At 28.1% G+C, this 25775-nt stretch overlaps 9 protein-coding genes across 9 annotated transcripts; 5 read left to right on the forward strand and 4 right to left on the reverse strand.

Moving 5' to 3' along the window:
- Positions 1–20: 20 nt before the first annotated feature.
- On the forward strand, positions 21–956 carry cgd7_2740 (WD40 protein; the record flags this gene model as incomplete). The annotated part of the gene is made up of 1 exon (XM_628441.1): positions 21–956. A coding segment is annotated over one exon (936 nt), but the record flags the coding sequence as incomplete, so codon positions are not given.
- A 596-nt stretch (positions 957–1552) lies between these two features.
- cgd7_2750 (uncharacterized low complexity protein) lies at positions 1553–4093 on the forward strand (the record flags this gene model as incomplete). The annotated part of the gene is made up of 1 exon (XM_628442.1): positions 1553–4093. One exon carries the CDS (start codon positions 1553–1555, stop codon positions 4091–4093), a length of 2541 nt encoding a protein of 846 aa, XP_628444.1.
- A 651-nt stretch (positions 4094–4744) lies between these two features.
- On the forward strand, positions 4745–12073 carry cgd7_2760 (separin (caspase fold protease); the record flags this gene model as incomplete). Its single annotated transcript, XM_628443.1, has 1 exon — positions 4745–12073. The coding sequence occupies one exon, from the start codon at positions 4745–4747 to the stop codon at positions 12071–12073; it is 7329 nt and encodes a 2442-aa protein (XP_628445.1).
- A 441-nt stretch (positions 12074–12514) lies between these two features.
- Positions 12515–17068, forward strand: cgd7_2770 (uncharacterized low complexity protein; the record flags this gene model as incomplete). Its single annotated transcript, XM_628444.1, has 1 exon — positions 12515–17068. One exon carries the CDS (start codon positions 12515–12517, stop codon positions 17066–17068), a length of 4554 nt encoding a protein of 1517 aa, XP_628446.1.
- Positions 17069–17168: 100 nt separating this feature from the next.
- cgd7_2780 (uncharacterized low complexity protein) lies at positions 17169–19625 on the reverse strand (the record flags this gene model as incomplete). The annotated part of the gene is made up of 1 exon (XM_628445.1): positions 17169–19625. The coding sequence occupies one exon, from the start codon at positions 19623–19625 to the stop codon at positions 17169–17171; it is 2457 nt and encodes an 818-aa protein (XP_628447.1).
- A 350-nt stretch (positions 19626–19975) lies between these two features.
- On the reverse strand, positions 19976–21160 carry cgd7_2790 (regena domain protein (CCR-Not complex protein subunit 3), putative; the record flags this gene model as incomplete). Its single annotated transcript, XM_628446.1, has 1 exon — positions 19976–21160. One exon carries the CDS (start codon positions 21158–21160, stop codon positions 19976–19978), a length of 1185 nt encoding a protein of 394 aa, XP_628448.1.
- A 363-nt stretch (positions 21161–21523) lies between these two features.
- Positions 21524–21984, forward strand: cgd7_2800 (ubiquitin-conjugating enzyme E2, putative; the record flags this gene model as incomplete). The annotated part of the gene is made up of 2 exons (XM_001388353.1): positions 21524–21725; positions 21773–21984. Coding segments are annotated over 2 exons (414 nt in total), but the record flags the coding sequence as incomplete, so codon positions are not given.
- Positions 21985–21992: 8 nt separating this feature from the next.
- On the reverse strand, positions 21993–22790 carry cgd7_2810 (ortholog of kin17 (RNA metabolism proteins): a family of highly conserved zinc binding C-rich proteins with KOW domains; the record flags this gene model as incomplete). Its single annotated transcript, XM_628447.1, has 1 exon — positions 21993–22790. The coding sequence occupies one exon, from the start codon at positions 22788–22790 to the stop codon at positions 21993–21995; it is 798 nt and encodes a 265-aa protein (XP_628449.1).
- Positions 22791–22965: 175 nt separating this feature from the next.
- On the reverse strand, positions 22966–25617 carry cgd7_2820 (hypothetical large low complexity protein; the record flags this gene model as incomplete). Its single annotated transcript, XM_628448.1, has 1 exon — positions 22966–25617. One exon carries the CDS (start codon positions 25615–25617, stop codon positions 22966–22968), a length of 2652 nt encoding a protein of 883 aa, XP_628450.1.
- Positions 25618–25775: the final 158 nt, after the last annotated feature.

Here is a 25775-nt window from a genome sequence, read left to right on the forward strand (position 1 = left end):
AAAGTTTACTCAGTTTTTAATTATTACATATTTCTGTAGGTGATAGGCTTGTAACAGCAGATATTAAGCAAAATTTCCATATTTTTGATCTTCTTCCAACATGCTCCAATTACGATTATTTGTTTAGATTAATTTGGGTGGAGACGTCCACTCTTTATGATAGCAGTATTGTTGGTACTATTTCAAGAATTTCGTGGGCACCAGAGTGTTTTGGTCAATTATTCGTGGCTGGTACCACACAAAAGAACATTTCAATTTGGTCAGAGACTAGAAAAGGATATCAAGATACATATCATATTATAAGAAATAATTTTGTTTTTGAAAATGGTCTTGGTTTTAAAAATGGTACATTTTTCGATATTAATAATGGTAGTTCCTGGAAGCTTACGACTGCTTTTTCTCCTTTTAAAGGCAAGATCAGCAATATTAAGTTTGCAGATAAGGATCATGGATTAATTTTTGCTGCATGTGACTCTAACGGTATTGTTGGGATTTTCAAATGCAACGATATGGCAATGAAAGCAGAATGGGAGTTAGAGACACTTAAGGTTAGAAAAACCGACCATTTTGTAGATTTGGGCATCGCAAATATGGAGAAACATTATACATGTTGTTTGGATTGGATACCATACCACGTGAGTAGTGGTATTGGGATTACAGTTGCAATTAGTAATCATATTTATATATTCAAAAAAAAATCTATTTTTTGGAATTGTGTTGAAACGATAGCTGTTAACAATGCAGGAATAATTAAAGACATTTCTTGGTCAAAACTTGCATTATTTTCAGACTTTTACAAGCTTGCAAGCTTACATGAGGACAATACTTTGATAATTTGGAAATCAACAGATTCTCCTAATATAAACGAATTAGGCAGGAATAAAACCATTTCACAATTAAACAAGTTTGAAAGTATAGGCTCAATAGTAAGTTTTGCGTTCTTTTTTTTTCATTGAAGGCAGTAATTATATATAGGAACGAATATATTGGCATTCTCTAGGACAAATATTGGCATGTATCGGATATGACGGTCATGTAAGTTTTCCATTATCTTGTATTGCAATTTACTTTAATTCTATCAAGACAAAATACTTATTAAACGAAGATAAGAATAAATTAAGAGAAATTACAGAAACATAATATGATTAAATCTTATTTTATTTTATTATAAGCTACTGTCAGCATCATACTGAGCGTATATTTGCTTATTCTACAAATGGTTAATATTATAACAAAGGATCGAATTTTCGGAAAAATATTTTTTAGATTTGCTTTAAATTCAATTTTCTCTTGTTTTAATATTTAAAAGCTTAATTTACTGATTCAAAATCATTTCCAAGCAAATACTAAATTATACTTGAATGTTGATAAACAACAGAAAATATAAAATACTCGCAATTAAATAATAAAGAAAAAATTATAATTCCTTCGGATAACTTTAGAAAATCAAACAATAATTTCAAATTTTAAATTCCAATATAAAATAAATCTTTAATGGATAACAAAACCATAACCAGAAATTTAATTTAATTTGATTTATGTATAAGTTAGAATGTCAAAAGGCCATGAATTGAGTTTTTTCAAATATATTCCAAATGTTTTTTCAAAAAAACCAAATTGTAAGAAATATTTTAGTTCTTTTGAAATTAAAAAAGTACTTTTAACGGAGAAAGATGGAATTAAATTAAAGCCTGAAGATAAAAATCATAATTTAATTGAACTAATTACTAAATATAACTCATTTTGCAGTTATTATTTTAACATAATTAATAATATAGAATATAAGAATGACACATGCATAAAATTGTTTCCAAAACATTCAATTAAAATGTTCAAAGTTCTAGGAGTGAATTTAACAGAGGAAGAGATTACTGAATTTTTTTGCAACTTTTTCCAAACTACTAAGAAAAAATGTTTTATTCATTCAACTTCAAATGCAGAACGTACCGTTGAAAACATGTTAATTTGGAATTTTTTAAGTAATTTTATTTATCAAAATACTAGGGGAGTAGATTTAATAAATTTAAAAAGCTTATTTAAGAACAATTTGTGTAATATGCATTTTAATGCTATGAAATCGATTATAATTGTAGATCAAAAATTCTTATCAGCTTTCTCTCCTTGCTCCTACAGTGTTTACTTTCCTCCAATAATGGATGAAGTTATTCCAATTTGTACTTCAATTGTAGATTTGGCTTGCAAATCTTTAAATAATTCCAACCCTGCAGAATGGTCAACTCAAATATTGGTTTGGATATCTAGTTTATTAAGAATTAGTGATTTTAATGGGGTATTAAAGATACTAATTACAATGAATTCAATTCTAAATAATAATCACAATAATCTTAAGTCATCAATTTCTTATGGCGTGTTTCCTTATCTTTGGGAAGGACTATTGGATATGTTTTTGTTGATCAATCAGACTGTTTCGAGGTCCTTAATAAATATTGTCAAAACTATTCCAGTTTGCGGAATAGTTTTCAAATCAGAAATTTTAAAAAAGTTTTTTATTGAAGAAAGAGTGAATTTATCTATTGAATTCCAAAAAGAATTATCAAGTAAGCTCAGAGATGTAGAAAACACTATTAGCAAGTCACCTAATGCAAAGATCTTTCGAAATTTATTCTTAAAAAATGATACCTTTGATAAATTTCGACATCAAAGATATAATTTGTTAGAAAATTACAGAAATCTGGATAAAAGCATTTATAGTTCAAAATTACCATACTCCTCAAAACATGAAAAAGCTCATTTTGAATCAATAAATAAAAACTTTGAAGGTAAATACAACCTGTTTCAGAATTGTAATAAACTCAAGCTGAATTCTGGACTAAATTCAGATAATTTGGAATTCAAAGTGATCAGGTATGAGAATTCTGTTTTGACTGTTTGTGCAATTTGCAATAGCCGAATTTTTCGAAAAGGCGATATAACACTTATACAACCATTTAACAAACAACTTACATTAAATGGAAAACAAATCATGTCTTTTAGACAACTAGCTATTGTTTTGAATGTTATTTTTATTAAGCAATCACTTAAGTTTCAAGGAAATACTTTGAAGCTAAAATTAAAAATAACTGATCCTGGAATAGATCCAAGTATTTATAAGCATTGTATTATTATTTGTTTATTGAATTATTATAAATATATTAAAAAAACAACATTAATAAGACGTCTTTCATTAAAGTTCCCCCAACCATACTTATCTTTGATAGAAAATATTAATAGAGAAATATTTGAAAACTTGATTTATAATTTATCAAATGAAAATAAAAGTCCTAACGACAAATTAGTTATTATTTTTTCTAAAAGGCTAAAGTACGTATATTTATACCATAGAGTAGAAATAAAATGCATATTATTTAGACAAGAAATATTCAATTTTAAAAATGACAGTTTTTTTAATAACAAGAGACAAGATTTATTCAGTTATTTGTTAAGCTTTCCAAAAATAGATTGCAATATTATAAAGAAAATAATATATTTGACAAAATTGCAAAAGAATATAGTTTTCTTGGCTTTAAACTCGATTGCAATGATTATAAATAATATGAACTACACTAACAGAATAAATATCATAAGTATGATAGCTTTTTTGCAGAAAGCTATCATTCCGAACGCAAAAATATTAATTCTTGCAAGTAGATTTGAATATGCAAAAATGATTAAGCATGCTCTATGTACTTTAAATATCTCCGCAAAGATATTAGAAGAAGAGTATATATTATACAAAGCAGAGTACATCAAACTTAGAACAGAAAAGAATAGTTTTAGAGGGCTCCCAAGATATGAAAATTGGTTATATAGAGAAATGGTTGTAGAAGAACATGACATAATTATTATCAATAATATTGAACTTAACTTTAATTTTGTTAAAAAAAGTCTTAACATTGAAAGAAAGTCGAATGAAAGTTCATGTTTTGATCATTTACTTATAGAAGATGTTGGAGTATTGTCTAGATTAGATATTTTATTACTTTTCATATTACCATTTAATAATATAACACTTTTTAATAGCGGATTTATGGTCAATGATTTTTTTACAAAAGGAGACGCGAAAAAATGGGTAGATATTGCATTAGGAGATTAATAATTTAAATTTTAAAAACTTCATCTAAAATATGACAATTTTTTAAATAAATGGAATCATTATTAAAACATTTAGCTGACGAAAAAAAACGTTAATTTTTAAACTAATTGCGATTTAATATTCGATTTTGAATTTTATTCACGAAACACAATTGTTCATTCTTAATCATATTGAGATAATTCATTTAGTTGTTCTATTTGTCTTCAATGAGGGTTGTTAATAACATCACTCATTCTCTAATAGGAATTTGACCTGAGTAAAATTATTTATGAAATGATTTGTCTAAAGAGAATAATACTAGTATTTTAGTTGAGGATAAACTAACAATATCTAAAAATGAATACAATAAAAGTTGAATATCGTATAAAAATCCCAATTTTTACCCATCATATATGAATTTACAAAATCATAATATGATCATGCAAATAATTAAGACTATTAAATTAAGCATTATGAAATTAAAATTTAAGTTAAATATTTTGTGATCAAATGTAAAAAAAAAAAACATGAAGTTGTTAGTAGTCCTTAAATTCAGATTGACGAAATAAATAATATAAACTTGGCGGTTATCAAACCATGTAATGATTTTAATTGTGTAATTACTTAATTAACTCTAATTGCCTTCATGTTAAGATAGAGTAAGTTTTCAAAATGGATATTAATCTATTTGAGACGTTATTCGAGCTTTCAAGAAGTAATAGATTTGAAGATTTGTTATTTCAATGCATAGAGTTATTATTAAACAGGATTAGTACCATTTTTTCTTTCGAAAATAAACATGCCAATAACAAATCAAAAAATAAGAGAAATGCAGCTTTGTCTGATATTTTTGATAGTTTAATTGAAATTTTTGAATGTAATGCTCATATGGAAATAATTTTTGCAATTAAAAAAGGTTTGATGAAAGTAAAAAACTTTAGCCAAACAGAAAAGTTGTTTCAAACGAATATCAACAAAGTATTAAATTGTTTTAATGACATATATAAAATTTATGGATTTATTGCAGTTTGCTGTATTGAACTCAAAGAAAAAAAAACATTGACTCATTTTTTAATTCTATCTCACAATATTCTTCCCTGTTTTTTGATTGGAGATTTGCTCTTTCTAAAAAAAGGTGTAACAGGAGTTTGGAATACCGAAAAAGTATTGATATCTTCAATAGCAAGGGTTTCAAAAGAAATTTATCAAGACCATAATTCTAAATTTATATCCGCAAAAATGGAAGTATTATTTTTTTCATGGGTTATTTGTTTAGACAATTGGTTGGAATACTTAAGAACTAGAATATTTATAATTGATAATTTTCAGAGAAATTTTTCGGAAGATATATTGGGTTTGGTAAAATATATTAAAGAATTATTTTATTTGATTTCAAAATCAAATCTATCATATTACTATCAAATATTGATTATTGTTAATTTTTGTGATAGTTTATCAATTAATGTTTTGAATAATGTTGAATTTTTTGATGTAATAAAAAATCCATCATTAAATATCAATTTTTTATCGGTAGCAATTGAAAATGATGGCTTATTGAAAGGTATTATTAAATTATTAAATAAATTTATTAAATTTAGAATGTATACCACAATTGTGGATTTACTTGCTATTCTAAATGGTTTATCTACATTGCTTATTAATATTATTCATCAGAGGATGAAAAAATTAAATGACACAGAAATAAATTTAAATAATGGAATAAATGATGATCTTTTAATAAACTCAATTAAATATTATAGTTTCGAAATTGAATTTAGAAGAACAAAGCTAGTAATAATGGAGTTACACTATTTGAAAGCGAGCCTTTGTATTCCAAATCAATTATTAGTTGAAAGACTATATTCTATCGAGGATTCATTAAATAAACTTAGCCAAAATGTAGGTTTTAACGAAAGATATCAAAAAGCAATAACAAGTTATTTATTTCTAACGATAGGAGTAATTAATTCCTTTTCTAAAATTGACCTTGACAAAAATTTAATTTTTTTTGTTGGCAATCTACTTGGGACACAATGTTTATTGCTAAAAAGTATCTTGAAAGAAAAATTCTTTTGCGATGAAATTTTTTTAAAAAATATGGATAGTTATCGCATCTCATTATTAGAATACACTGTGAGACAGATCTTTTTTTTAAAAAATAAAAGTAATTTCAAAGTATTGTGTAAAGATTGTATTTTTAAAGTAGTCAAAATTTTGTCTCTATTTTTGAAAATTCAAAGCAATCAACCTCAAGACTATAAAATCGAGGAAAACATTGGGATTAACAATAAAATAAATATAAAGTTTAAAACAAGTATTTGTGAGGTAGTATTAAAATCTATTCAATTTACGAATGCTATATTGGATGAGTTATTTATTATCATGGAGAAAATTATTGAGGAAATTTTGAATACAGTACAAATTGAAGACAATAATAATATGGACGAGATTATATTAAATTTCTTGCTTTCAACATCAGAAAATTTAATTCGTCTTTCATCACAGATGAAATCAAATAAAAACTATCAAGATTCAATTAAATTGTTAAGTTTAGCTTTAAAATGTTTATCAAATACATTTAGCGTGCCATGGATTGCCACAAATGAATCAATGTATGATATTGAAAAGAAAATAGAAAAATTAAAGATATTTGAAGAAAGTTCAAGTGATGATTTATCAGAATATTCATGCTCAACTCCAGATCAAAAAGAAGATTACTTTCAAGTAAAAAATAATCTGATTGAAAATTCAATTGAAAATACAAAAAATCATAATACTTGCGCAAGGTTTTGGAAAAACGAAAACTTTGAAGTTTACAATGAAAGTTTTAAGCATAAAAATGCTGATTTAATTTCATATAGCTCTAATATAGAATTTGGAAATGCTTTTACTCCTTTTACCCGAAGATTAAAAAGTAAAGGTTTATCTCAATTAAAATCACAAACAATTAAAAGAATTCAAACTTCAGCAATATCTTATATTGCCAGGGGTAAATCTAAATTTAATAAGATAAGTGATAGAGAAGTAATTGCACTTACCCAAAGATTAAAAGATAGTGAAGTTGATTTTCCAATACATATTTTGCTATTTTTAATAGCAATTGATCAAATAATTTCCTCCATTCAATTTCAATTTGCTCAAGAACCAACTCAATCTTTCTTAAATAATATAATGTTACTGGTTGAAGAGAAATTACGCACTCTCTTTACATTAATTGACGATCGCAGTTATTTATTTATTTTTGGTAATAAAATTGTTGAACTTTTTCCATTTATTGAAAAATACAAAAAAATTAACTTTCTAAAGAATGAAATAATAAAAAATAACACAAATAACTATGATGAGTTAATTGAGCAATATTTTTTTAATTTACTAAATTCAATTATTTCAAGGTTTGCAAAAACAAAAATGCTTTTAATCAATGAATATTCTGCAGAAAAAATAACATTGTATAGATACCCTGAAGTTGAAAACGAAAGAAATAATATGATTAAAGTTGTTTGGTTTACTTTGGAATTAAATTATTATTTGTACTTGCGTGAAATATCTAAAAAATATAACCAAATATTTAAAAAAGGGATTTCAAATGGATTTTGTGAAGAATTGTTTAATATTTACAAAATTGTTAATACATTTATAGATGAGAGCAGAGAAAAAGCATTAGTTGAATCCAAATTAAATTTCGAGTCGTATTTCAAATTCAAAGTTGAATTTTTAAATTACTATTTGTGGTTTATAAAAGTTAAATTTATTATTCAAAATGAGAATGTGGAGTCAAAATTAATTTTCGAAAATGAAATAAATAAACTTCTTTACGAATTAACTTCACTAATAAAAAAAACAAATATAAGTTCTAAATTATTATTTCTATCTAAAATTAATATCTATGAAATTTACTTATTATTCTTTGAAGATTACAGAATAACTAAAATTATGACCAATTTTTCTAAAGACAAGAATAATAGAATTTACATGGTTTTAAAGGAATCGCTTGATTTATTGTACAGTTATTTAGGATTTAATAGAGGTTATAGTGATCAAAGTTTTCATGAATTACTTTCCATAGAATATTGGAAAAATAAGCAGCTACAAATAAACTATGATTTAATTTTAGACGAAGACTTGGATAGTTTAAAAAATATCGAAAGCGATAAATCTTTAAATGAATTTGAAGACATTCCTATACCTATTAACAAAAAGTTAAGTAATTCTAAATATAATGAAAAAAATAAATTATGTAAGCTTGAAGAAAGCGACCACACGAAATTAATTCAAAATACTAAGACCTTTGTAAAGTTTGAAATATGTGAACCAATAAATAAATATCAAGAGGTTTATTTAAGCTTTATTCATGAAATTGGTTTAATTGAGCTTGAAATTTTATTTAACAGTGTTTATGAAATAAAAGAGTTAATTTTACTTCAAGATTTAGATCTGAAATTGTTAAAAGAGTTATTTAACGCTGTTCTATATCTATTTAATCCATGTTGGACATTTACCTTGTCTTCCAAAACTGATATATTTGACAAAGAGAAGATATCTAAAAAGATGTATATTTCTTTAAGTGGGTTTGTAAGCAATTTAAAACTATCATTAAGCAGCACTGAACAGAGGGAAATGCTAATTATTAATATCGGATTATTTATTTCTAATGTTCTTTATTACTCAGCTCAGATTACTAATAAAGAGACATATTATTTAAACAAATCTACTCCAAGATGGATGGATATTGCAAAAACCTATACGGATGGCTTGATATTTTTAATTGAAAGTAAATATTTGTTAATAAGCGATTTTCTTGATACAAAGTTATTAACTCCATTTTCTGTTACAGAAGTTTTATTAAATTTAATTGTACTAAAAATAGAGCATATTGAAACAATAAATGATGCTTTTCAATATTTAGAAATAGTTAAGAAGGTAAAAATTTATGATTCTGATAAAGACAATCATAACACTATGGCACTACTAATTAGAATAATGAATAAATTATCTACTCTTTTTATGAATGCAAATCAGCCTGATATGTCGTTATTTTATCTACTTGAATCAAATAAAATTTCACAGAATATTACATTATTCTTGGAAACATGTGGTATTAATTCTTTAAATTTGCAGCGCACCGTTTTGTCAGCTTGCATATCACATAATTTTCAATTTTATTACATTAATTTGGTGTTAAAATCATTGCATAAATTAGGAGAATCTTGGTGGAAGTTAGGGGCGATTGAGAGGTCGCAAAGCGTATATAGTAAGCTAATAACTTTTTATAAAAAATGGACAATACCTTATAAAAAATTCATAACATTATATTTCTACCAACTTCCTACACTATTAAATCATCTATTTTCAAGATCAGACTCTCAATATAATTTAATTTATTCTGCAGACAATATCGACTCATTTAAACAAATCTTGCTTGAAAAAAATGATAACTTTGAAAGTTCTTCACATATTATTTTTCTCAAAGAAATATTAGAATACACTAGAATAATTTCAAATTGTACATGCTTAAGTATTTTTGAAGAGGAAGTCATATTGATGATGCTACTATTCGTACTTTTATATTTTACTTTGAATAATAGCTTATCAATAATAAAAGACTACTTTATTGCTAATTTTTCATTCATTTTACAAACTCCTGAATTCTTAACAGAAATAAATCAATCTAAAATCATTTTAACGTTCAGAAAAATTATTCTTAAATTACTTAACTATGAAATAAACTCTTCTGGCTTAATCTTGGAATTACTTTCAATAAATATAAGCGAATATTCAGAAAACAAGCATTTCATGTTTTTTTTTTGCAATTCAATTAATCATATGTTAGTATTTATTTCTTCAAAATATACTGAAATTATTGGTAATTATTTTAGTAAAAAATGGTCAAAAAAAATAAATGATAACATTGTAATTTTGGAAACCAAATTTGATATTAAAAAGTTAACATCGAATATAAAAAAAAATAGCATTGAATTTACAATAAAAGAAATATGCAATCTAATTATTTCAATCAAGCAAATGCTTTCAATCGAATTAACTCCAATAGAATCTCAAGTGAAATTAATTGAAGCCACGAAATTAAATAGTTCAAATATAAAAAATACATTAATATTAAATAATTTGATTGGAAAATATGAATTAACTCTGTTAATTGATCAGTTGGATGAAAATAGGTCAAGAATTAAGAATAGATTACACCTATTCAAACAAATATTGACATTTGTTAATATTATTTTCAATCATATGCTTTTAAACGAAAGAATGAATTATTATTTACTTAACCAAATTTCTATATCAATCATTCTAGATATTGTATTATTAATGAAAGTTCTATGTTATCCAGATACAAGTTGGAATGCCATTTTTTGTTCTTTTATCAACTCTTTAACCCCTATTTCTCTACTAAATGACTATTCATTTTCAATTATACAGTCAATTAGAAAAATTCAAAGAGAATTTGAACATTTTAAATTTATATATAAGAACAATAACTCAGTTTTTGATGGTAATTCTCAATCAAGTTTACTTAAATTTTTCCTGGAACATAAAAATAATGAATTTCCCACTTGGCAATGGGGAGAGGAAGTATCTATTAAGGAAATTGGAGATAATATCTCAATGGTTTATTTCCGACTTTCAACATTCTTCGCTAGCTCCACGTATAGAAATTCAAATGATTGTAAATATTCACTATTACAGATCACTAGAGATTTTTCCTTGAATAAATACTTAAATAGAGAAGTTTCTATAAATAATCAATTAATGCTAAGCTCATCAAAGTTAACTTTGCTCTATTTCATTGAAAATAATCAGGCAAATGAACTATTGGAGGAGTTTGATAATATTCAACGTATGAATACAGAAAGTATAATTAAAATTGATGTTAACACTAATTCTAGTGAACAAACAAGGAAATGGTGGAATAGAAGAATATATATTGAATCTAGGTTAAATAGTTGGCTAAATAAGTTCTCAAATCAAATATTAAAGGGATGGACGTCGAAACTATTTTATGGATGGCGTAAAGAGTTAAATTCTGAGAAAAATATTAAACAAGTAGCGGAATTTATAAAAACCTATTTGATTGATATTGACCAATCATTGATTGGAATTATTATATTTTCCTTAACAAATAATATACCTCAAATCCTTAATTTATTAGAATCTGACAATATACTCAATTTTAATCTAAAAGATATTTGTGTCAAATTCAAAAAAATAAAGTTCCAGTCAATTAAAAATAAAGTTGAAAATTTCCCTACAATCATTTTTTTAGATAAAATATTAATCAGTTTGCCAATAGAAAGTATTTGCGATTTGAAATTTCAACCAATCACTAGAGGGATTAACAGAAGAATGTGTAAAAATAATATCGATAATCTATTTAATCAGCTTCAGAAATCTAAAGAAAGCAACCTTCGTTTGCTTGCCAGCTTCTGTAATATATATTATTGCATAAATCCAACTGGAGATTTAGAAGAAACTGAAAAGACTGTTATTGAATTCATTAAACAAAAATTTGGTTCAAAATGTTCAGGAATATCGAATTCAATTCCTCAAGCAACAGAAATTATGAATACTATGAGTTTTAATCGATCTAATCTCTATCTATTTTGCGGTCACCAGGCTGGAGAAAAGTTTATCCAAGGAGAGTTGTTTGAAAGAGGAATAATCACTGAGAATTTGGAGTCAGAAAATTATCACTTCTATATGCCTCCTTCGTTGTTAATTGGTTGTAGCTCTTCCAAAATAAGATCATATGGGTCAAACCATGTATTTTTTACGCCAATTCACTACCTAATTGGTGGAAGCCCTTTAATTCTCGGAGCGCTTTGGGACGTTACTGACCAAGATATAGACCGCTTTACTATGTCAATTTTTGACAATTGGGTTGGATCAAAACTCTCATTGGTTGAATCAATTACACTCGCAAAACAAGAATGCAAGCTTCCTTTACTGAATGGGTCATCTTGTGTTTGCTTTGGCTACCCTATTTAAAAGTATAGATTTGTTTAAAACCATGCGGATTAATTTTTAGTTCAATGCATTAGTATAAACTTATTTTGAAATCGTTACTTTATTAATTTTTTAATAATTAATCTATTGCCGCAAAATATATCGTCGTATTTGCCCACAATTTACATGGGCGGTAAAATGCTACACCCCACAGAATGACAGGCACAAAATATAATTAACTGTGTAATCTCTCATGAAAAAACTAAAGACTTAATAACATGCACGCCTAAATAAGAAGTGCTCCATGATAGGATTTGCTGCAGTAATTAGGGTCTTTAGTTCATTCTTTATTCGTCATTTAGATTGAGTTTTAAGTCAAATATTGATCAACGTAGGTTCAGTGGTTGGCCTCCAGATTTTGGTTAATAAGTAAATTATATACAATTGATTTGGTATATTCCATAATACCTATTTAATATTATAATGAAAGAGCCAAATTGTATTGATAATAATGATACACCGAAACAAGAATACTTGGATGGGAAAATTGAACATGATGATTCAAGGTTGTCAAAATCAATACAATTTGTTGTAAATGAGATTTCAAGCCTACTTAATTACAGTAATACTTCTAAAACAAGAGAACAAGATACTTCTCATTTCTACAGTGAGAGTGGGCATCTAAAAGCGATTGCAACTGAAATTCACAAAACAATTCAAGTTTCGTCGGCAATTAAGCTTAGATCTAACAACCCTCTATTGCTTTCTCTTACTGCTCTATTATCAAATCCTCATCATACAAAGTATTTAAATCTTATGACAGAAAATATCATTGAGGGATTTTCTGAAAATCAATCAAAAAAATTTAATGTAGATGAACTTGGAAATAAATCTAATGATTTGATTTCAAAAGAAACAAAAAATGCAGTTGTAAATTTGATTGCGTCTAACTTACAATATTATTTGTTTGAAGGAAGAGCAACAAACGTAGTTATTAACGATTTGGTTGTTACATTAATGAAGGCATATTCTAGTGAAAAAACTCCAAATAAGGTATTTGATATCGATTGGGGGACTAACAACCAAGTGTTTATTGAAGCAAGAGATTGGTGCGTGCTTATCGGCCCCAAGGAGTGTATTTTCCCAAAAACCTGTTATGAGCTAAGAGAATTATTAAATAAGAAAGGTATTAAACTTAAATCATATTTTGAAAATGTCAATACTGATAATATTTCATCACATAAGATAAATCTAGTTGCTGGCGGAATTGACTCACAAGATACAAACCACTCTTCAATAGACGAATTGGATACTCAATATTTCGAAAGGTTATCTTATTCAAAGCTCAAGGAATACAAATCCAATAATATTCCAAACTACTCTCACTTCGAACAAATAAAAAAATTCATTTCTGTCCAATTTCCAAACCTGAAAACGTTCTTTTATTCGCCTGGTAGTTGTATTTATATTAATGGAAATGATGTTTTAACATTTTTAGATATTCTTAAAAAGGCTACAGAAGAAAAAAAAATGGAAGAAAATGAAATTAAGAACAATTCATCGATGAAAAAAGTTTCCAACTCAATAAATCCATATTGGTTTTTAAAAGATACTAAACGTATAATATCTAACTTTCCTGTAAAAGATACTGTCTTTAAAGCATCAACGTGCGACTGTAACTTTATCCATAACCCTATTAAAAGTAAGACCCAAGGCTTCTATGAGTTAAATATTGAAGGACTATTTCTTCCAAATTCAATGTATGTGATATTAAATGGATTTAAATTACTTTTCCCCGATATATTTACTTGTAATGTCTCAATAGAAAGCTTCGCAGAACCCCCGTTTTTGCCCAACGAAATAAATAATCCAGTCTTAATTTGGGAAAAGCTTATTCCATTATTAAATACAACCGTACGTTCAATTAGTCCAACTCTCGTGGAGCTGGCAAATCAACTGAAACCTTACACTAGGATACATTTCAAAAATTCCAAAGCAAATACAGAGAATGTCAAGAATAATCAAGAGCAAGCTCAAATACAGACTTTGAATTGCGCAATCCCCTTTTTTTCACTGCCAAGAAAACGCCTGAATCCTAGCTCACAAATTCAAAATTATCAAAGGAATTACTCAAATGTTAATTGTAGGAACAACTCTCAGAATTGTGTTATAATTGGCAATTCAGCAATAAATAATTCTATATCTCAAATTCAACCCAGGAATGTCCATGCTTCAAACTCATCACTTTCAAATATTTTACTTGATTTATCTACATCCAATGGTATTTATGATAGTGTTAATGCGCAAGTTGGATCTATATTTACTCATGGAATAAGCAACTTTCCTCATTTAATAGGGTCATCATCCTCTGTTGAAAACCAGGCTCTGCTTGCTTTATCGCAAAATAACACGCAGAACCACCCCCCACTACTACCATCATCAGGAATAAGGGCAAGAACTCCAAACTCAGTAACTACAAATGTCCAGTGGTTAAATTTTAAAGGTATCGGGATTTCTTCGCAAACAAATTCAAATTATGTTTCCCTTTCCACTCCAATGGGTAAGCAGCTTTTGCACAGAATTGGAACAATAAATCCTATACAAAGGCTTGAACAAACTCAGAACTTAATTGGTTTTCAAATAAAATCAACTAGTCTCAAAGGGCTCAATTCAAATCAAATCAATTCGCCAATTGAGAAGTTTATAACAAAAATATTTGAAGAAACTGCGTTATGTTTTATTGGTTTTGATTCTGAGAGGCTTGATTATTTTACTGCTAGAGCCGTTGAAGAAGGTGCTAAAGTTATAAAGTTTACCAATCTTGAAAAGGAATATGCCAAACAATATTCAAAATTTGCTGCTCTTAAAGAAATAAATATTTCAAATTTTATTTATTCTTGGTTAAATGTTACAAGATTTTATTGCGTGTTTGATCATTCAAAACTTCAGCCAGACAACAAAAAATCTTTAAACTATAGTTATGAAAAGGTATATCACTATTTCGAAGTTCAACAATTTGTTTCATTGGAATGGTTTTTGACATCCTGTTTTGAAAAACGATCTCTGGACCCAGATATGTTTACCCCAATTTGTCGTCCGACATTTTCTATACAAAATACAAATAAATTATTTCTCACAAATTCTGTTGAAGATGATTTTCTAGTAATAGTTATTGAAAATTTCCCACACATGAATAAAATTTATAATTCATCGAAAGAAGGCCAGGAATTACTGAGCAACGCAATTTGGGGTAACTGTATACAAAGAATACTCAAATCAATTTATGGACCGAATATTACTAACATGAAGGAAATTTCAAATGTCATGGAAAGAAATAAATCAAAATGGGAGAAAGGCTTTCCAAGCAATGTAATCATTGTCCCGTGCAACTTGTTGCCATACAAATCAAGCCTAAATAACGCATATTCTGAATGTACAAATTCGCCCATTTCTGCTCTCTATGGTCCAGGTAAATCTCAGTTCATTAATGATCTAGAGGTTATTAAAAATTATTTAAACAATTACAACCCTAAAAAGGATAAAAATTTTGAAGAAATGCTACACATTGTTACTCCTGCATGGATATTAGATAGTTGTTCCAAAAGAACAAAAATAGATTATAAAGGATATGAAATTAAGTATTCGACTTCGGTAGTACAAATTAAACGAAGGCGAAGGAGGGCCAAAACAACATCAGTTGATGCCAAAAATAACACTTTTAAAGAGGAGGTCTGTTTTTTTTACAAACAAGATGAAAATTCAAGCATACGTAATATTATTCCTCCTCAAGGTCCATGGCCTCTCTGGGGTTGGAATGTCTATATTATTGACTCTATTAAACAGCGTCTTTCCGAAAATCTAAGAAAAAAACTTAAGGAAGTAGGAGCAATTTACACTTACTCCGCAATCTCCTTTGAACATGTTATCTCATACTCCGAAGAACAAATTAAAGATTTTTTGAATGAAATTGAACACAATGGTATCAACATAATTGTTTGTAACGACTTCCTTGATTCTCAACTTTTAGAAAAGATAGGTATGGACAAATATTCAAAAGATGAAATGAGTGGCCAGCCTTCAAAAGGAATAAATATTGTTAGTGAATCATGGATAAATATGGTTTATGGAACCAGGACATTACATCCATTTGGTTGCAAGTTTTATTTTAATCTAAGCCTGGATATTAACAAAAATCTTGGCCATAATAAAGATTTCAATTCACTAAAAGTTTTAGAAAGCTACTCTGCCTCAAAAAAACTCGAACAAAATGAAAACTATAATGAAGATCAGATTGGATGCAAAACTTTTGAGAATAAATTTATAGCATTTGACGGTTGTGGAACATTAGCTGTGTTGGAAAATTCAAAAAATATGAAAGAAATACATAAAAATAAAGCAAGGGAAAATGAAATTACAAATTTACACTTTGGAGAATGTGAATCCGCAAGATATACTGAATATGATAAAGTTCAAGATTCAAATTCCTCTGAAAACAAATCAAATAAACAAAAACGTAGAAGAACTATGAATAAGAGTCTTCATGAAATGGATAGTACAATACATTTTGAAAATTTAAATATAAAAACTAATGATAAAAATAGTGTTTATTATGAAGCCAATGTTAAAAATGATAACTTAAACGCTTTGGATAATGGCAATCAAACTGAAAATGAATTTTTGGTTCCTCTCTCATTATCATTCATGTCAAATTGGGCAGAAAATAAAAATAAAGATTGCCTTCCACTATTCTTTTCTTCAAATACTCCAATAAGGAAAGGTTATGAAGTAAAAGAAATTCGCTCCAACACTCCAACTCAATCCCAAAGTAATTGGATAAATCAATTTAACAATATTGAAGATCTAGTTGATAATAGTGCTTGCCCAATTGAATCAAATGATGACTTCGCATCTCAAACTGATAAAACAACGACATTTCAAAAAACTATTGATGAATCTGAAAACGATCATCCTGTTAATTCGACCAACCACTATTCTCCAATACTTTGCCCAATTATACCTGTTAACTTACATTATTGAAAGAAATAAATACAAAATTCCTTGTATTAATGTTTAATACGTATCATCTAAGTTATAAAAAAAATATTGACACTTCTATAATTCTTTTTTATACTTTCTTCTATTCGGTCTGGCCTACTAATTTAGATTCTGATTTTGGTTTTTGCTTTCCTATTTTCCTTTTATCCAAAATTTCTTTTATTAACGCTTCAACTCCATCTTCAATTGTTTTTATTTCATTAGTCTCTAAATCAAATCCATTATTTTCAACTTTTTCAGATATTATTTTCTTTAGTTTGTTGTGGTTATTTATTAAATTTGACTCCTCCTCTATTTCGCCCAATACTTGCAATACCCCAGCAGCAGTACGTAGTGTATTTAAATTTTTTTCAAAACTATCAATATCCATGTTTAATTCCGCTCTTTTTTGTTGTTCTGATTGCTTAACACTTTTATTAATCAGTTTCGTATCTTTTCCATCGATTAATTCGTCGAAATTTTTATTCTTTTCTTGAATTCCCAAAGCACTACCATTCACAAGTACGCTTAATTGTTTAGAATGGCTTATATATTTACTCTTAGTTGTAGCTGCCTTATTTCCCAATACATTTTTACTTTGATTTGTTGAATCTTTTACAATGGAGGGCTGAGAATCAGGTGGATTTCTATTTGTTTGCAGCAATATTTTATCGAGATGCTTAACCAGATCATTTTTCAATTCATCTGAAATTCCCTTGGTTAAAATAAGCTTATTTAAACTGACTACAATATCATCTTCAAGTTTTGAAGTAAGATCTTGGCACATATTTGATTGATGAATATCGAGTTTATTATCAGATGAATTAGATAAGCCGATTTCAATTGAATTACAATCAGAGCTATTTTCCTCTTCAATTATTATTTTATATTTTTGCTCGTCAAAGTTTTTTTGGTTAAATATTTCCGGCTCATTTCTAAACCTAACCTTATTGATTACTTTGCTTTTTGCGAAATGGCCCTTTTTTAATTTTGATAGCAAATTGGCTTCATCATAATCACTTTCTACTTTTGCCTTATTGATAAGCTCAGTATAATGATTTTTCTTATCGCTTCCATATATTTCCTTCTTCATAATCTCTTTATTAATAGACAAATTATCTGAAATATTGGTTGATATCCCATCCATTTCAAACTTTCTTAAGGAATTATCTAACAATTCTCGTCTATATTCTTTTCTAATTTCAGTTAACTCTTGTAAAAATTCGTTTGGAATGCCTTTTTTAACCAACGATGAGTCCATATCGCTCAATCTTATTTTAGGCGAACCTCTTTTTAATGGATCCATTTCATCAATTGCGAAGTCACGCTCCCATTCCCATGGAGTTTCGATCTCGGTCCAATTTAATTTTTTGTCAAGGAAATCAATAAGCTTAAGTTTCAATTCCTTAGGAGTTCTCTCAGATTCGCTTAGCTTATTCAAACCACTTATTTTATCTTTCTTTTCTTTTTCATAATCTAAATATCCGAAGAAGAATTGATAATAATCTGGTTTACATCTTCGTTTAAATTTTCTATCGAATACGCTTAAAATTTGCCTAATTTGATAATTATTATATTCTATTCTTCCATCAGAATCTATCTTTTCAACAAAATCCATCATTTCATCTAGTTCATCCTCTGATGAATCATTAACAAATTGATTATTTAAACCCAATCTACTAAGCATTTTATCATCGTATATTTGTTCAATATCATCAAAATCAGTAATATCAAAGTAACCTTTTAAATAAAGCCTTCTTTTCAGTGATAACCTCTTCATTTTAATTTCTTTTAACTTATCAAACTTTAATTTTATATTGCTGTTTACAAACTCATCAAATGATTGTTCATCTGTTTGGCACCAGGCATCATCTAATTGTTGGTCTCCCCCTCGGCTTTTCTGAAACAATAACAAGTTCTTTTTCTGTTCCAAAAGTAAATTCTGATATTCATTCCACTGTTGCATTTTAATTGTTGGATAATCCACTTCCTTTAGCTTCTCAAAAGAATTTCTTAAGAAAACTCTTTGTTCTAAATCAGTATTTCCAATTGTACTAGCATGATATTTGAAGTCAATAAATCTACAAAATTCATTTTTTAACCTATCTAAATTATCATGAATTCTTCCTGAATCTGTTGAAACTCCAGGTGTTAGCCCAGCAATTCCCTTATCTAAGTTTTTACTAAGTCTCGCTGGTAGATCTAAATAACCAGGTAACTTTACACGGTTATTTTTTATTGCTTCTGCCAATAGTGCCTCTGGCAAATTTGTGTTTGAATTAACGGTAGCATTTCCTGTTATTTGCGCATTATTAAATATTCCGATATCTGAAGGTGGTGGCTTTACATTTGAATCTTGAATATTTGTGGTATTTTTTTGTCTTGGTCTGAGCAACCCTTTTATTGGATTGATTGATTTGTTTGGGGAGTTAAGCTCTTCAATTCTTGCAGGATCAAATTCATCTTGATTGCTTCCTTTTCCTTTTAAAGGTCTGTTAAGTAGTTTAACACTTTTAGATGAAGGGTTAAGCTTCCTAGTTAACCTTTGGTGTTCGCTCATTGGGAAAGTCAAAATTTAACGAAAATTATTAAATATATTTGTAAAAACAAAGTTTTCTAATTTAAAAGTATATATAACCTGTGATTAGCTTTGACAATATAATGAAATTTTCTTACCAATTACTTTCCATTTTAATTTTTCTGTTTAGAGCATGACCAATACATGCAATTTTTGGCGGTCTATTTACGCATTTACAATTTAGCCGATGAAGAAAGATGTAAAATAATGAAATTAAAAAACTAATAAATTACATTAGTCAAATTTATCTAATGAACCTCAATAAAACAGTGAAATTTTGAGTATTACCTATTTCATAATATCAAATAATATATTTTAAAATATAGCAAAAACTATTTATTTGAAGGGTTATTAATTGTGCAATGATCATTAATTGCGCCATCAGCATTGAAAATATTTTCAGAAATATCTGAATTAAAACTTATTTGATCTTTGTCAGCACAAGCCTTGCTGTTGTAGCAAGCATTAGACTCATTATTTTTGTTAATAACAATAGGTGTATCATCCAGGTGAATATATTCAAATGCAAAGTCATTTTTTATCTTTTGGCACCAATCTTTCTCAAAATCAAAATATATATAGTCTGCAACTTCGGCATCTTCTGTAGTAATTTTTGAATCAGATCTTTTATAAAACCAAGCAAAACATTTTTTATGAAATTGCCATTTTTTTCTTTTAAGCTCTTGAATTGATAAGAACTGTTGAAATGTCCCTTGTTGAAAATAAAAAATAAAAAATAAAGTGTCCAAAGCCAACTTATCAAAAAACGAAGTGTTAGCCAACTTTTCAAGTGGTCTAGAAGGAAAATCAGATCTTGGATTATGCCAAACCATTCTTGGAGTATATTGAATATGCCTGCCAATTGAATCCTGTATCTCTAGTTTGTTATTAAATGAATTATCTAGAATATCTGTATTTAAATGTTTAGATACATCCATACGAAATCCTATCGAATGCTTATATTCATCCGTATTTTCAATCGGTATCTCTGTATTATTTCCAGGTTTAACAATTCTCTCCCTAGTGTAAATATCGTTTTCATTAAGTTTTTCTGGACTGAAACTATCCTTAATATAATTATCGGCATTAATTTGGCTAAGTTTAACTTCATTATCAATTCTTAGTTCAGAAAATTCGTCATTTAAAAGATCGCCTACAGACTTTGATTCGAAATCATTTATTTGCAATTTTTTGTCCCCTTGTGAATGATCATTATTCATTTTTATTTCTTTAAAGTTAACAATAGATCCCTTTAGAGACTGTAGTGACTCATGACACTTTTCCAAAATATACTTCTCAGAAACGAAATCCGTTTGATTAGATGACACAATTCTACTTTCTACTATTTTCTTCTCTACAATATGCAACTTTTCTTTAATTTCTCTGATTTCTGTTTCGAACTTATTAACTTCATATTTATTTTTTGATAAAATATTTACAATAGACACTATAGCTTTTAAATCGCTTTCACATTTTGAAAAAATTGAGCATATCAGATTTAATTCGCTATCTGCCATTTCAACAATAGAAGGATAAATATACTATTTAATTAATAAACTTCAAAAAAATATATAAATATTGCTTTCCAATTAAATCTAATTGCACAAAACGAATTTAACTTTAAAGCTACTATTAACACCTTAGAATATTTATACCAAAAATAATCAATTAATAATATTGCATAACTTTATTCATCAGTTTTAACTAATTCAAAACAATAATGGCGGCTTAATATTGTCTTACGTAATTTATATTAATAAATTTTATAAACAGAATATGAGTGCATGTAAAAGTCGGCTCATAATCGAGTTAAAGGATTCTAGCAGAAATAAAGATACTGATATTAGATTGATCCCATCGTAAGTTTTAGCATAAAGTAGGAAACAATTATTAATACATATTTCTTTTCAAGAGAAAATGACTTAATGTATTGGGACGGAGAAATAGTAGGGCCAGATGAAACGCCATATGAAGGATTCGTATTTAAAATCGAAATTATTGTGTCGCCACAATATCCTATATTACCCCCATCTGTAAAATTTGTGACACCGATTTTTCATCCAAATGTAAACTTTTTTACTGGTGAGTAATAAGCATTAATGTTGTTTTTCACGAATAATAAATTATAGGTGAAGTTTGCATTGATGTAATCAAGGATAACTGGACGCCAGCATGGACGTTGCATGCTGTTTGTAGAGCAATAATATCTATCTTATGCGATCCAAATCCCAATAGTCCGTTAAATTGCGATGCAGGAAACATTTTAAGATGCGGAGATAAAAAAGGATTTAATAATATGGCAAGGATGTACTCTTTAGAGTATGCAAGCAAATATAAGTAATCAATACACTAATATCCCTCTCTAGACAGGCTACTACTTCTAACTTTATATTTTTCCTGGCAACAATTTTGGAATTCAAAGTTTCCATTGCAAGTAAAGTCTTGCTCTTGAAAATTAAACAAATTTTGAACAGAATTGTGTTCAGAAATATTATTTCTATTATTATTTATTTGAATTGAAATCTTTCCGTCATCATCTTCTAAATTAGTTGTATTTCTTAAAAACACAGTTGGACATCTTTGAATGAAAGACGCTCTTTGGTTAGATGAAGAGTTTGATTTGACTACCATTCCAATTCGTCGTTCTCTTCTGTTGTCTTCTGTAAGTCTGAATTTATTTTTTGAATCCAAGTCCTTATTCTTTTTTTCGCCTTCATGACCAATATACTGGATATACCATCCTTTATCAGAATATTCGATTTCGCATTTGTTAGTATTGCTCAAGTAGTGAATAAATTCTGTGAGAGTTGTCCAAATTGTCGAGTTCATGTGTATATGGTTTCTATCATGAATTAAGTCATTATAGACTGTATTTGCAAGTACCTTTGACTTTGAATATCTTGTTTTCATTAATCTCATAAAAGCAAGCTCAAATTGTTTACTATAGTCATTCAATATTTTTTTAGAATTTTGCTCAAAAACTTCCATCTGTCTCAAATGTGCGTCAGACATCCTGTGGCATTTAAAGCCGTTTTCATCTCTACATTGTTTTTCACATAGCTGGCAATACCATCTCAATTTCTGCAATCCTTTGGACTTTATTTGCTTAGATAACCACTTAACTGTTCCGACTTCAGCTTTTGGCATGTAACTATCTTAGATATACTATTTTTATGATCCTTAATTTTGTTTAAAAAAATAAAAAAAAAAAAAAAATGAAAAGAGAAAAAAAACTGAAGAAAATTTATAAATAAAAATTTTGCGTAAATGCAACTAGCACTTTAATGCACAATATTTCTGCTTAAGAAAATTTGTAATTTAGTTACCATTTTTCTGTTATATTGCTATTCTCCCACTTCTCACCCCAAGATTTTACCTTTTTAGACCAATTCCACATATCTCCCCATGAGTTTCCCCATTCATTACCGCTTCCATCTGTTGCATATTTATTAGCCCATTTTTCCATATACTCAGCATGTATTCCCCCATCTCCCATGGATTCATTTCCTATACCATAATATAATTCTCCCCATTCTTCACTCCATTCCTCGCCACTAATCATTTTTTTCCCCTTCTTCGATGCACTCTTCTTACTGATATGATTTGTCGTGTCAATCTCTTCCCTCCATTCTTCTTTCCATAAATCTCCAACATTATTTTCCCCGCTCTTCCTTGCCCACTTCCATTTATTTTCGAAATCTTCTTTCCATTCTTCCTCCCATTTATCTCCGTAGCGATTTTCTCCCTTCTTCCATGCCTCTTTATATCCTGACCTTTCAGACCACCTTTCTGACCAACTTCCCTCATTATCAAAACCTTGTTTTACTGCCCACTGTTCTCCTGTATAGTCTGATTTACCAAATTCATCTAAATACCAGTTCTCTCTACCTTTCCCTTGTTTTTTTGTATACAAATTTCCATTTCCGTCATCATTACAGGCTTCTTCCCATTCTTCAATTACTTCAGTCCGATTATCAAGATTATATTTTCTACCTCTCTTATTAACTATAAAATTTCCTGACTGATCTTGAAATTGATCTTCTGTCCAAACCTCAATTAATCCACTATCATCCATTAATTCCCAAGTGCATTTCTTTTTTAGTTTTTTTAAATGATCTTTGTTCCATTTTTCTTCCCATTTTATGAACCTATTGTTATCATGCTTCCTATCTATTCCTTTTTTATAACCATGTTGATTCAAACCATCGGTTTCCCAAGTGTCAGAGTATTCCTCAAACTCAGATAAATACCATGACTCAGTATTTTCAATGTATAAGTGCTCATTTTGTGGTATTGAATCTACAACTTTTTCATCCAATATTTTCGAATCCTTATCATAGTTAGATTCCAGTTTTAACTGTATTGTTTTCTTTTCCCCCCACTTTTCGCCATTTTTTTTTGTCCACCATTTATCTGTAAACAGCTTTGTTCTTATTATTTTCTGATTTATTTCGCTTCTTTTGAGGCTTTCATTCCAATTTTCAGACCATGTCTCTCCTGTTGCAAATCTTTCGCCTCTTTTTTCTCCTCTCCTAATAATTAAATCTGGTAATTTATCTTCATCTAGATCATTAAATTGCGACTCTTCATTACATTCTTCTCTAAAAACTTCAGCTCCGTTATTATACCAATTTTCTTTTACTATCTGAATTTTCTTTCCTAATGAAGTTTGATCAACGACCTCTGTAAACTTTTCTCCCCAAGAATTTTGTTCTCCAACTTTCTCCCAATTTTTCTCAATGTATTTTTCTCGTTTCAATCCTCCTTGTTCCTTTTTATTTTCCCATTTAACTTTAAAGCTTTCATTATTTGATTTAGAATAACCTATTTTTTCTCCCCATTGTATTTCATCATTTTCATACCAAATATCATATTCTTTTGATCCATCAATTTCTTCAAACCAAACTTCATGTAATTCTGTGTTATCTTTATCGCCATATTTTCTGCCTTTTTTATTTCCATGGCTATCTATTTCAATGCATTCACTCCAAGACTCCGAATATTTGATGTCATCAACTGAATTAGTAGGGCATAATCCATCAAAAGTTAGATTGCTCGAGCTGTGTCCAGAAGAGATTGCTTCAATATCAAAGGTTTCATTTTCTCCACCATATCCTTTGTAATACTTGGAATATATAATTTCTGAATTGTCTTTGAAAACTTTTTTTCTTTTAGAATAAAAATAGGGGTATTTGTTAGACCCATTAGAAATTCCCCTTTCCTCGTATAAGATTATATTATAATCATCATAGAAATCATTTGATTCTTTCCATTCTTTTTGATCTGATATTATTTTTCCATATTTATTATTCCTAACTAATTTCCAGCTGAGCTTATTCGGATTCGAGTAAATATTTATCGAGTCAAAAATAAACTCAGAATCCTCAAACCATACCTTTAATACTCGCGAATTATTTTCACAAAGTTGTTGAACAAACTTTCTAACAAACAGTTTTCTTCCTCTTCTAAACCACTTTTCTTTCCATCTTCTGTTTTTTTTATAATCTACACCAATTAATTGGCCGAGTGATGCTCTATTGCAATTTTCAAACTTTTCACATAGAGACAAACTCTGTTCATTACTATTTTCTCTTAATTCATTTTTTAAACACTGAAAATTAATATTATTTGGTGATTCGTCTTCGCTATAAGGCATTTGGGAAATATTTGAATCTTTAGGAATATTTCTCTGTTCAATCCATTCTTCTTTCCAACTTTTGTCCCTTGCTTCTTTTTTCCCCCATAAAAGACCTTCATCGTTTCCTTCCCAAGTTTCAATGTACTCATCATTTTCGAGAGTTTTTTTTTCTCTGGAATTGAGTGACAGGTTTAATTCATCTTTCAATTCATCGTCATAGTTTGAAAAGTATAAACGGTCACCAAATGTTGATCTAATATTGTCATTAAATAATTGTTGTTCATTTTCAGCCGTCGAAATCGAGCTACGAAGGCTTTGAAATTTTGAAAATTGCATTAATATTTTAGAAAAATTTTAATAATATTAAATATAATTTAACATGTAAATCTGCTATTTCTAAAAAAAAAAAAAAAAAAAAATATAAAAAAGAGCGATATAGACAATTCGAGCTTCAAGTAAAAGATTAATTTAGATACGAAGTAATAATTACCAAA

The sequence above is a fragment of the Cryptosporidium parvum genome, chromosome 7 (genome assembly GCF_000165345.1).
Source record: "Cryptosporidium parvum Iowa II chromosome 7, whole genome shotgun sequence".
Classification (NCBI taxonomy): domain Eukaryota; phylum Apicomplexa; class Conoidasida; order Eucoccidiorida; family Cryptosporidiidae; genus Cryptosporidium; species Cryptosporidium parvum.